Source organism: Vulpes lagopus, chromosome 5 (assembly GCF_018345385.1).
Source record: "Vulpes lagopus strain Blue_001 chromosome 5, ASM1834538v1, whole genome shotgun sequence".
Lineage (NCBI taxonomy): Eukaryota > Metazoa > Chordata > Mammalia > Carnivora > Canidae > Vulpes > Vulpes lagopus.
Genome location: NC_054828.1, coordinates 45,074,546 through 45,086,761, shown reverse-complemented (window position 1 = coordinate 45,086,761; position 12,216 = coordinate 45,074,546). Strand labels below are relative to the sequence as shown.

At 38.6% G+C, this 12,216-nt stretch overlaps 1 protein-coding gene across 5 annotated transcripts in view; it reads left to right on the top strand.

The window, feature by feature from the left end:
• Positions 1-12,216, top strand: part of PUS10 (pseudouridine synthase 10) — a 70,892-nt gene that overhangs the window by 55,206 nt on the left and 3,470 nt on the right. For all 5 annotated transcript variants that reach the window (XM_041754591.1, XM_041754590.1, XM_041754593.1 and 2 more), the window contains 6 exons: positions 2,623-2,679; positions 3,548-3,624; positions 3,718-3,773; positions 4,804-4,921; positions 8,812-8,954; positions 11,588-11,687. In XM_041754591.1, coding sequence (XP_041610525.1) covers positions 2,623-2,679; positions 3,548-3,624; positions 3,718-3,773; positions 4,804-4,921; positions 8,812-8,954; positions 11,588-11,687 — 551 coding nt within the window. The remainder of the gene's footprint in view (positions 1-2,622; positions 2,680-3,547; positions 3,625-3,717; positions 3,774-4,803; positions 4,922-8,811; positions 8,955-11,587; positions 11,688-12,216) is intronic.

Genomic DNA, 12,216 nt, shown 5'->3' with positions numbered 1-12,216 from the left:
CACCCCTACCACTCACAGGTTATGGCTCAGTCACTCTGGATCCCTTGGTTCCCTAACATTATGGCTGGTTTGGAGATGGAGGTGGGCAGGTTTAAGAAAGATTGCAGCCCCAGGCAGTCAGTATCTTTCAGCTTCCCAGATGCCATTCTGAACTCTGCATTTAGCTATCCACCCCTAGTTAGTGCTGCTCTTGAGTCTGTCGACTCTGACTAGAAGCTAACTGATGTTACTATGGATTTTGTTAACAGCTTAACAACAGAGTGTAAACATGGAATGAAAGGGTTCTTTGGGACTTAATAGTTCATAGAATCCTACTCCTTGCCTGGCCTAGATTCTCTACCTTGAGAAGAGCCTGACCCTGTGGCTTTCATGGCTGCTTGCCTGGCCAGTTCTCAAGTGTTAATGCAGCAGCCTAAACTCTAGGCCTACCCTGGGTATCTAGTCCTTACCTAACCAGCTCTGGGCTGCTCCTTTCTGTGAGACCCATAGCTTTGGGCCCTGGGAGCAGAGAGGAGCCCACTTGACCCTGGCAGTACATGGTAAACAACAGCTCAGAGGTTGTTTCTATAAAGTGTTGACCTTGGTTTACAAAAGGGATTTCTTAGAGGTGAAAGAAGAATGAAATCCTACTTTCTTCACAGCTAAATATCTTATTAGAAAAGAGAGCTAATCTTCAGTGTCATTTTCATAGAATTTTTCAAGCCTGTTAACTTTCGTTTTTCTAAAATCTACCTGGGACCTTTACATATGGACTCTTCTCTTGGGGAAAAAAAGTGGCTATCAAAATAATGTTCACTCTCCTTCCACCTTTCCCATTTGTCCCTCACAGCTATCTTGTTCTTCGTCATCTTGTGCTTTCCAAAGTGGCTGGACCATTGAGGAATAAATTATAAACCTCATTGCTCATGCTGCAGCTGAGCTCTTAGTACGGGAATGTTCCTGTATGCTTCCTGTCCTCACCTACCCACTATATTACATTCCTTACCTTTCCACAGATAGTAAGCCCTATGAAGATAAGGGCTGTGTGCTTCTTGTTTGTCTCACCAGGATCTAGCATAATGCCTTGCACATACCCACTGTAGATATTTGTTCCTGAATGAATAAATCAGGATGTGAATCTGAGTTCTAGCCCCCAATATATGTGTTCAGAGATCTTACACCTTGCCAAACGCTAATGACTGACCAGAGTTCTCCAAACATCCCAGCCTTTTCTAAACCCTGCTCTAAGAAAACTGGTCTTGCTTTCCCTGTGGGCACAAGTCTGAACTCTTCTGCCTGTCTTTGTGGTGGTTAAGAGACTCTAGAGTGAGACTGTCTGGTTCAAATGCTGGCCTCACCACCTACCAGTGATATGATCTTAGGCCAGTTACCTATCCTGTCTGTCTCCTTTACTTACAAGTATAATGATAGTGCCTACCTCATAGTGTTAATGTGTATGAAGCATTTATAATAATGCCTGCTTGTGGTAATGTTTGCTATGGCAATGCTGGTGAAACCATCAGTTTTGTATCTAGAGAACACTGTCAGGATGGATACCTGGGTGGCTCGGGGTTGAGCTTCTGCCTTTGTCTCAGGGCGTGATCCTGGGGTCCTGCATCAAGTCCCACATCAGGCTTCTTGCAGGGAGCCTGCTTCTCCCTCTGCCTGTGTCTCTGCCACTCTCCCTTTCTCTCTCTCTGTCTCTCTCATGAATAAATAAATAAAATCTTTAAAAAAAGAAAAAGAGAACACTGTAGTGTAACCACTCTCCTTTTTTTATATACCATTTCCCATTCTAACATTTGCAGCGTTTTAGTCTAGGATGATCCGTCTATCTTAGAATGAACACTGGTTTTGTTGTAGTCGCACCTTAAGTTTGTTTAATATAAAGAATTTGCTTTAAAACCCTTTTTTTCACTCCTTTTCATAGAGTTTAATTCACAAATAAATGATTTTCCTTTGTTTTGTTTTAAGGAAAAAAAGATAAGATGATAGATTTTTCACTATAAGCTTGTGGCCAGGGTTGTAGTGGAGCTTTCCTCCAAACAGTCCTCTCTCCTTTTGACTTTGAGATGAGATGATGGCATCAGATGATAGCTAAGGTCTGGCTTTAACATAAGGAACAGCTCTGCTATTTAATCATGTGATCTTGGGAAAAGTACTTATCCCTTTAGAAGCTTGGTGTTCTTTTATTTAATACCTATATCTTAAGATTATAATAAGAATTAAATGAAATAATGTATGCAAAATTTTAGCTCAGAGCATAAAATAAGTGCTCATTAAATGGTGTTTCTTATTATCATTGCTATTTTTTTTAGAGATTGAGATTAGAAGTGGGATGACTATCCCTTGGAATTCTCCTGTAGATTGTTCAAGACAAATTTTTTTTTAAGATTTTATTTATTTATTCATGAGAGACACACAGAGAGAGGCAGAGAAACAGAGGGAGAAGCAGGTTCCTTGTGGGCAGCCCAATGCAGGACTCAATCCCAGGACCCTGGGATCACGACCTAAGCCAAAGGCAGACACTCAGCCACTAAGCCACCCAGGGGTCCTGACGAATGGGGTTTCTACTAAAGAATGGGAATGAAAGTCTTAGGATTATTATGTTACTGATTATTTTTCTTTATCTGCTTTGCAAAGGTTTTAATTTTTCCTCCTCTGGAAGAGAAGATGTAGATGTGAGAACATTAGGAAATGGTAAGATTGCAACAGTATCACTTGACTAGAACTAACTTTCAGACTGTCATCGTTCTCAGACAGCAGGTTCGCTGTAGTTGCTTAGTTAAAACCAAAGTGGGCAGAGCCCACGGCTTCTCCCGGTGAGGAAGCTTTGTGGATTGTGGAGCTACCTTTATAAATTATATGATTATATTTTAACAGGATTCATTTTTTAAGAGGCCACCTTACTGTATACCTGTAGATTCTAAGGGACTTTTATATGCATTAATAAGGCAGTGCCTGAGTTTTTCCAAAAGTTTGCTTATTAATTGTTCCATTTGATAACATTTCAGCAGTACCAGTACAGTTTTCAAAAATGCACATCTTCATTTAAAAAGTGATTCTGCTCTCTTAGCCTTCATTTCTCTCATTTTACATTGCTGCATTACAAAAAAAGATAATGAGAGTTAATCCTGAGCTTGAGATTAATAGTCCCTTCCTGTTATGGAATCACAGCTTTTCCGTTTCACTAGTGGATTAGGTTTAGGAGGATGGATTTCAGCTTGGTTGGTATACCTGGGCGTTGCTATATGTGACAACATTACCTTAGTGTAACCAAATCAATTAGCGGTTGTTTGGATTTTATTTTGTAATTAACACAGGCTTGTTCGTGGACCTTTGGGAAAGCAGTCATTTTCACATATTGCCAGTACTGGAGTTTAGCAGCCCCCAAAAAGCCGCTTGATTCTTTCACACATTCTTCCCTCCCCCAGATGTAGTCATGTCACTAAACTTTCAGTCCTCTAGAGCTCAACTCGTTTTTTCACACCTCCTAACCCTCTTGCATTAGCCCAAATGTTAACTCCATCAACACGTTTCTGTTTCATGACGGGGTGTGTGCTGCCAGGAAGGCCCTTTGCAATTGAGCTGGTGAATCCTCATAGAGTACATTTCACTTCACAAGAAATTAAGGAACTTCAGCAGGTAAACCACTTCATGACATGGAAATCGTCATGTTTCTGCAACTCTATAACTGAACTAGAGTTGCTAATTGTTTTTCTTTTTCTGCTACTACAGAAAATTAATAATTCATCTAACAAAATCCAAGTCCGTGACTTGCAGCTTGTCACAAGGTAAGGGTAGACCCACTGGAGATGATCTCAAAAGGGAAGTTTTGGTTGCAGATCATATATCTGTTGAGGGAATTGTATCCAGAATATACAAAGAACTCTTACAACTCAATAATAAGAAAACAACCCAATTAAAAATGAGGGAGATGATTAAGTGGACATTTCTCCAAAGAGGATACACAATTAATGAATGAATACATGAGATGCTCAATATCATTTGCCATTGGGGAAGGGCAAATCAAAACCTCATTGATAGCTCACTTTACCCTCACTAGGATGGCTATAATCAAAAAGAAAAAAAAATGTTGACAAAGATGTAGAGAAATTGGAACCCTTGTATATTGCTGTGGGATTGTAAGTGTGGCCACTTTGAAAGACAGTTTGACAGTTTCTCAAAAGGTTTAAACATAGAGTTACCATTATGACCCAGCAGTTCCACTTCTAGGTATACACCCAAGAGAAATGAAAATGTACATACACACAAAGACTTCTATATGAATGTTCAAAGTAAAATTATTCATAGTAGCAAAAAAGTAGAAACAACTCAAATAGCCATGGATAAAATACGGTATGTATCTCCGTAGAGTAGAATATTACTCGGTAATAAAAAGGAATAAAGTACTGATACATAATCCAACATGGATGACCCTTGAAAACATTATGAAGTAAAAGAAGCCAGACACCACACACCACATATTTATTATTCTATTTTATATGAAATAATCAGAGTAGGGAAATACAGAGAAAATCATTTAGTGGTTGCCAAAGGCTGGGGGAAACGGGGAATGGGAAGTGACTACAAATAGGCATGGAATTTCGTTTTTTAGGGTGATGAAGTATTTTAAAATTAGATCATGGTGATAGCTACACAGCTCTGTAAACACACTAAAAATCACTGGATTGTACAGTTAGAACAGGAATTGTATGTAAATTTTATCTCAATAAAGCTATTTTTAAAGAAAGGGAAATTTGGGGTAAGGCATGTGTGTATCCTATGCATTTAGACAAACTTTCTTTTATTGTTTTTGTTTAGAGAGGCAATAGGACATATGAAAGAAGGTGAAGAAGAAAAGACCAAGTCCTATAGTGCCTTAATATGGACAAATAAAGCTATACTGAAGAAAGACATTGAATTCCTAAATGACATAAAGGTAGTTAAGTTCTCTTTTTTATTTTATTTTTAAATTTCCATAAAAGAGTCCTTTCTCTTTTACTTTATTACAAGCAAGTCATACAGCATGGGCTTTGGGGAATGTGAGACCTGCTTTCAAATCCTGGCTTTGCCATTTACTGGTTGAATGGCTGCACAGTTCATCGAGCCTGAGAGGCAGCACTGCTAGTGACGAAGAGCCTGCCTCTAGGCACAGATCGCTTGGACGCAAATCCTGGATCCCCATTTCATAGTTGTGTGACTTTGGACAAGTTACTTAGCCTCTGTATGCTTCAGTTTTTTCATCTATAAAATTAGTTAGAAGGATGAAATGAGTTTAGTCATATGAAGCACTTAAAGCGGTCTCTGGTACCTAGAAAACCTTAGCAATGCTATTATTCCATTTGGCCATCTGTAAAAAGAAAATAGAATTGGTCTAATAGAATTGATGCTAAGATTAAGTGCATAAATAAAACATGTTATAAGAATACATATAATATATATTATAGTAATATATATTATATATTATAATAATATATATTATCCTTCTTATTTATTATAAGAAGGACAATATATGCACAGCACAAATACTTTGGCACCTGCTAAATTTTCCTTTACAGGAGCATATCACTGTCAAGGATCTGCCCATTCATTTGCATATTTCTTCCCCACCTGTCCCCACCTCTTCCTGTAAAGGTAATTTACTCTGAAATGCAGGGAATGAGCATAAATGGGCACAGAGATGTGTGAAGTTATCACAACATTGTTTAAGTGAGCAATATTTTGTAATAATCTAGATGACCTACTAGAGGGGAACAGCTTAATCTTATGGTTTATCTGTATGATGGGCTATTGCTACCAGCTGTTAGAAATTATGTAGTAGATGACTATTAACTGACAAAGGAAAATGTTTCTAAGGGATGCTAAGGGGGAAGAAAACAAGCTATGAAGAGTATATAGAGGGTGATATATTGTGATTTAAACACACACACACACACACAAGTGTGTGCACATATATATGTCTATGTAGAAAACAAACTATATGGCAAAATATACCATAAATAGGATTTATCCTTATTAAAAATACAAACCCCCAATACAGAAAAATAGACAAAGGATATCAACAAGCAGCTGAAAATGAGCGCCTCCAAATGGCCAAGAATCATTTGAAAAGATGTTCCACTTCTGGATTGAAGGAACAAGACATCACTTTAGCCCTCCCACGGGTTGGCATGGAGGAGAATGCTGGTCGGATATTTGTCAGTAGAAATGTAAAGTGTTTAACCTTTTTGGAAAACAATGTAGCGATGACTGTAAAAATTGAAAATATACTGGTCTCCTACCCAGCACTTTTACTAGTGGCAGTCTGTCCTGAAGAAATAAAACTCCAGTGCATAAGGATATGTGCACAAGCATGTTTACTATATTCAAAGTGGCAAAATCAACAACACAACTAAAAACGAAGTGAGTTTCCTTCAAAAAAGAAAATGGCAGAACCAGCTGGAATATTATAAAGCTATTAAAAAAAAAAACTAAAACAGCATGCTGTGCCCCAATTTCATTTATGTTGTTGTGTGTATATATGCCTAAAATTGTTGGAAAAAAAGGATGGAGGTAGGTCTACATCTATGACTTACAGAAACACCCATGACATTATGAGAAAGAAAGTGAAATGCAGAATAGTGTTTATAGTATGAGTGTTTTGGTGAAAACATACGAGTCATTCACCCCCTTAGACAAGTCCATCTCTAATGGGGGGGGGGGAGGGAGGGTGGATCAGATCACCCCCTGAGGGCCTCCAGTTCTCACGTTCTGTGATTCTATATCAAATGCTATTGGCTTTTGGTCCATTACCTGGGACCTCTAGGATGATACATCAGCTTTAGACAGATACCTTTAAAATTGCAAAACAAATATCTAAACCTCTGTTCCATCACAGTACAAGTCATTCAGAATGCTGGGAGGAAAATTAACTCATTTTAAAAACAGATTCAGGGGCGCCTTAGATGGCTCAGTCGGTAGAGCATGTGACTCTTGATCTTGGAGTCATGAGTTTGAACCCCCACATGGGTGTGGAGTCTGCTTAAAAAAAAAAAAAGATTTATCATTTGGAGGTAGCCTAACTCAGAGCTAATTCAGAAATAATGCTGAAAGATGATTTTTGTAGGTAGAAAGTAAGCAGTGAAAGGGTCTCTTTTAATGGTTCACAGCCCAAAGAGACTGATGGGACTAGCTGACTTCTCATATTTTTTTGTGTTGGGGTTAACAGTATTTTCTAATATTCCTACTGTCATCAAAAATACAAAAACTGAGTTACTGTCCCATTTTGAGAGCCACTTCAAATTTATTATGTCTCTTCTAAGGGCAACCTACTTCTAAGGAAAAAAAAATCTTTTGTGTATATGTGTATGTGTTCCTGAAAATTCAGCAGAATGGGGCCAGCAGAGTGCACTGTTAGAGTTATGGTTTCCTTTTGTCTACTGAAAACAAAACACGCAAAGGAGTGTGTGCGGATTGAGTGTTATGTTGGAAGCCCGGTGGTGGGTCTGCTGGCTCAAGTAGTACTTCCATTGACTAGTTCATGGTTCACAGTACTGGGAGTGAGTAGCCAGAAAGGGAACAAGGAGAAGAGCACTCCTTAGTCCTTCATTTAAAGCCAGCTATTTCTGTACTTTATAGCAGAGGCCGTATCTGTACAGATTCCTTAACAGCTCAGCCTTGTCCTTTTTTTTGTCTTTTTTGGCCGGAGAAATGTCAAATCTTATGGAGACAGCCTATCTCAGCAGAACAAAGTGCTTCTAAAATCAAAGAATGAAAGGATCATAAAACCCGTGAGTTAGGAGGGGCCGTTGACTCACTGCTATGATCAAAACAGTCACACCACTTCAAGTATAGTCTTTGTCAGAACTTGCTCGTCCTTTCTTAGTGGAGAACTTGATATAGGGGAGACCAGACTGAAATCCTTCTTTTCTTCGCATGGCTTCAGGCACTCCCAAATCATGTAAATGAGGAAGGAGTTGTTCCAACAAGAAATGGCAGAAGGTTCAAAGTTCTTATGAACCTCCATTTCTCCTTATGCCCAATCTCTATTTTTAAGACTTGGAACCAGCTGACCTTTTACAATATCAATCTCTATTTCTTAATTTATATCATGTGACGAAAGGAAATCTCTAATTATAAGAAAAACAAGCCTGTGCCCCTAACAAAATCTGAATTGTAAAAAAAGGCACGCAGTATTATTATTCTCAAGTAACTTGAAATGGGCTTATCAATACTGAGAGTTCCTGGTATATTGTACACACTTTTTTGTAATTATAGTGATGTAACCGTTAATTTTCCAGATACATCTTTTCATATAACAACAACAAAAAAATAACCTTGTAAGTGGGTGTATGGTTGTCCTTAAAACATGCACACTGCCCATACATACCAGGGATGCTGAGGTCTCACCTACAAACAGCCATTTCTCACCTCAACTTTTTACCCCGTTGTTAGGTCATCTGTTAGGTTATGGGGAGAACAAAGAACAGGTCTTCTAGAAGACCGCTGTTAAAGGACAAACTAGAATTCCAGGGTCCTAATCAATTTAATTAATTGATTAAGTTTTTAGAGCAAAAGAGATCTTGGGGATCATTTGCTTCAAAGCCTTTTGTAAGTGGCATACTGGGGCCCAGGAAATGAGTAACTAGGGCCTAGGTTATGAGAAGTTCCACAGAGCCTGAACCATAGGGAATGCAATTTCTTTTAGTATTGGTATCTACCCTGACAGTGAGAGATGAGGCCCTCCAAAGAAAACATCTGTGGTAGGCCATGGATGACAGAGGAGGTGCTGAGAAGGCTTCCCTGGGCAGCAGAGCTGACTCCATGGTTGTGTAACACATCCTCCTCTAGGACTTAAAGATCGACCAGAAAACACCTCTGCGGGTCCTTCACCGGAGGCCCCTGGCTGTGAGAACTCGCATCATTCACTCCATGGAGACACGCTATGTGGATGAACATCATTTCCACCTCTATCTGAAGACTCAAGCCGGGACGTATCCTTTCACCTTCTGCATAGCAGTACTTTAACCAGAACCCTGTCGGAGGAGTTCCCGCTGCCCTAAAAAATAGGTGCAACTTGATCTAGGAACGATTAGGGTAAGGATTAGGTTGGAGAAGAGTCCTTTTTGGGGGGGGAAGAAGAGGGGGTTCCCATTTAATTTGTATCTTTCAAAATGACATCTTAAACCATGAGGCAGCCAGTAGAGCATGAACTTTAGAATAGTCACAGCGTCTCACACAATGCTGACTGCATAGTAAGTACTCAGGGAACAGTTTTGATTGATTCATTTATTGATTTGTGTCTTTATACATTTTGCAAGTCACATTTTCATTAACACATTTGGGTCCTTTCAGCATTTTGAGCATTTGCCCCAGATCACCAAACGCTGATAGATGGGAGTGGCCCTGCTTTACATACTGATCTTCACTTTATTTGGTGACTGGCCCAAAACAAGAGAATAGTCCAAAAATGATCGCTTGTTCATATCATGCCCTGCTTCGTGTGGTTTTGTATCCAAGCTGAGTTGTTGGTTAAAACACATCAGGCAGTTGCCAGAGTCCTAGCTCTAGTTTACTTTTCAAAGGTGCTCCCAATATTTGTTTCTTGGTTTTATATTATTTAATGATCCAATAGGATGAAGTGATAAAATACTTCACTAGTATAACACTAGTGATGTGCTTATGGGCATATTGCAAAAAATGTCATTTTAGTCACCAAGTAGCATTCTCACCGTGTTGCTGTAATCAGATGTCTCTTCTCCATCAACCTCTTCTCCCTTCTTCCTTCCCATCCCCATGCCACCCCACCCCATCCTATCCCAGAAGTGACCAGGATTTGCTAGGCTGAAATAGGTAGATGTTATTTACTCTTAAAATAATCTCTTAAATTTTTGGTGCAGATCGAGGGATGATCTGTTTGGACTGCAGTAGACAGACCTTTGTAGCTTTGTTGTTTGGAGCACATTTGCCTACTGTACATGGACTGTGGATGGAATTTCAAAGAAATCATAGATTTTTTTTTAACCTAATTCCAGCTTTCATTTTAGTGTGCCAAGGTGAAATGTAGTGGGTTTTTGAAGAAACTAATATATTTTCAATCTTATTAAAACATTATTAGGGCCAACTATGTATGTCTCTTACTGGCATAGCCAAGGAAAACTCTCTGGTAAGCGTTAGATACCATGTGGTTATACACAGAAGTATGTGAGGTTTCAACATATATTGCTCATAATGCTGAACCAGTTCATTTGACTTACACCTCATCCTTCTGGCTATGAATAAGAATCATGCTGGCCCTTTTAGCTGGTTGTTCTGGACTTTTTGGTCAACTCCCCTCATCATTGCTACTCAAAAGTAGCATTCTTGAAAGAAAGAATGACAATTGTTGAGTAATTATGAGTTTAGCAAAGAAGGCAGTTACTAGATAATTACATCTCTTAAGCTTGAGTTAAAACATTTGGTGAAAGCAGAGTAACTATACTTTCAGAAAATGAGGAGGACATAATATTTATGGTGTTTTTTATCATCTGAAAATAAACTTGTTTTTGCTACTGAAATTAAATTTTTATACCAAGTGCCAGCTTGTAGAGCATAACATAATGCTGAATGAGTTTTTACTGAATGCTAGCAAAATTATATCTCGGATAAATATTTTCAAGGCTGTAGTAGAGTCCTGTGTAAGAAATGTTAATGTAATCTTAATAATTAATTGTAGGATTAGCCATTGACTTCAAAATTTGAAGATCTATGAGGGAAACATATGGCTCATAGATATGCTAGCCCATATCTATGAGGGAAAATCCCCTTAAAAAAAAGACTGAATTCTCTTGCTAACCATGCAAAAGTTGCAAACAGCTAAAACTTCGGTCCTTTGATAATTCTCCTGAAGGGCCTTTATCAGTGACTAAATAAATATCCTCGTTGTCCCTCCCATCCTACTGCTATTGTGCCACTGGGTCACATTACTAGGAAACTGTGATTGAGGTCACTCCATGTGTGACCCTGTGGAAATCTATCTTCTGGCAGATGACAGCTTACATTATTGAAAAATGAGACCAAAAAGATGACAAAATGGAATTTGTGGCAAAGAAAAGGTAGCTGAGGTTTTTTGTTGTTGTTGTTGTTTTGTTTTGTTTAGTATTGAACTACAGTTAATTTTTAAAATCCATATACAAAGTCGCCTGGTTGGCTAAGGCAGTGGAGTGTGGGACTCTTGATCTCAGGATTGTGGGTTCAAGCCCCATGTTGGGTGTAGAGATTACTTTTGAAAAATCTTTTTTTATTTCAATTTTTAAATTTCAATTCTAGTTAAAAAAATTTTTTTTAAATCTTTAAGAAAATTCTTATCCAAACCTTGGCACTTGGAGATGAGCTAAAGAAAAAAAAGTCATGACTCTTTGTTAAGTTTGATGTAAACACAGGTGCCAAGTCCTGCTGTTGGCTGCAAGGCTGATAGGAACCAGTTTGCCAAAGCTTATTTTTTAAGACACACATCACAGGTCACAGCTCAGAAATAACCTCTCCTTTGTAACATTTCTGCTTGTCTGTCATTTCCCTTGTACCTATCAAATCTCACCAAAGTTAGTGCTGCATAGCTATCTCCATTGTTTCCTTAAACAAACCCCAGCTACATTAAAGAGTTTGTACATGGAGACTTTGGGAGAACCAAGCCGAACATTGGCTCTCTAATGAATGTGACGGCAGACATTCTTGAGCTGGATGTTGAGGTAAACCATTTTATCGTGGAAGTGCCCGCTTGAACATTGAATTCAGCCAAGGTTATACTTTTTGGCATGTGGGGGGTGGGGGGGGAGGGCATTAAGCCAAATAGGTATCTATCTCTACTCACCTTAATAGGTATTTGAAAATGGTCAAAATCTCACAGTAGCATTGTATTGGGGGAGGGACTATCTTTGCAATCTTTATCTTCTTAAAAAATACAAGATCTCTTTGTGATCCTTGCAAATCTATAGCTAATTTACATGTGGCATGAGATCTTAAGCCCTTAAACGGAGCAAGGAAATGAAACTTAAGAGCCCTTCATATGTCCTTTGGACTCTACAGAGTTCATTCTCATACCTATTTTGTCTTTTTTTTTTTTTTTTTTCCTATTTTGTCTTATTATAAATTTAAGGCAGACTACTCAGAAACATACATTCAGGACAGGGATAGAAAATGGGATGAGCCAATGATTATTAATAAAAACAGTTCAATAAGGGACCCCTATGATATGGTACAAATTCTCTGCTCTTACAG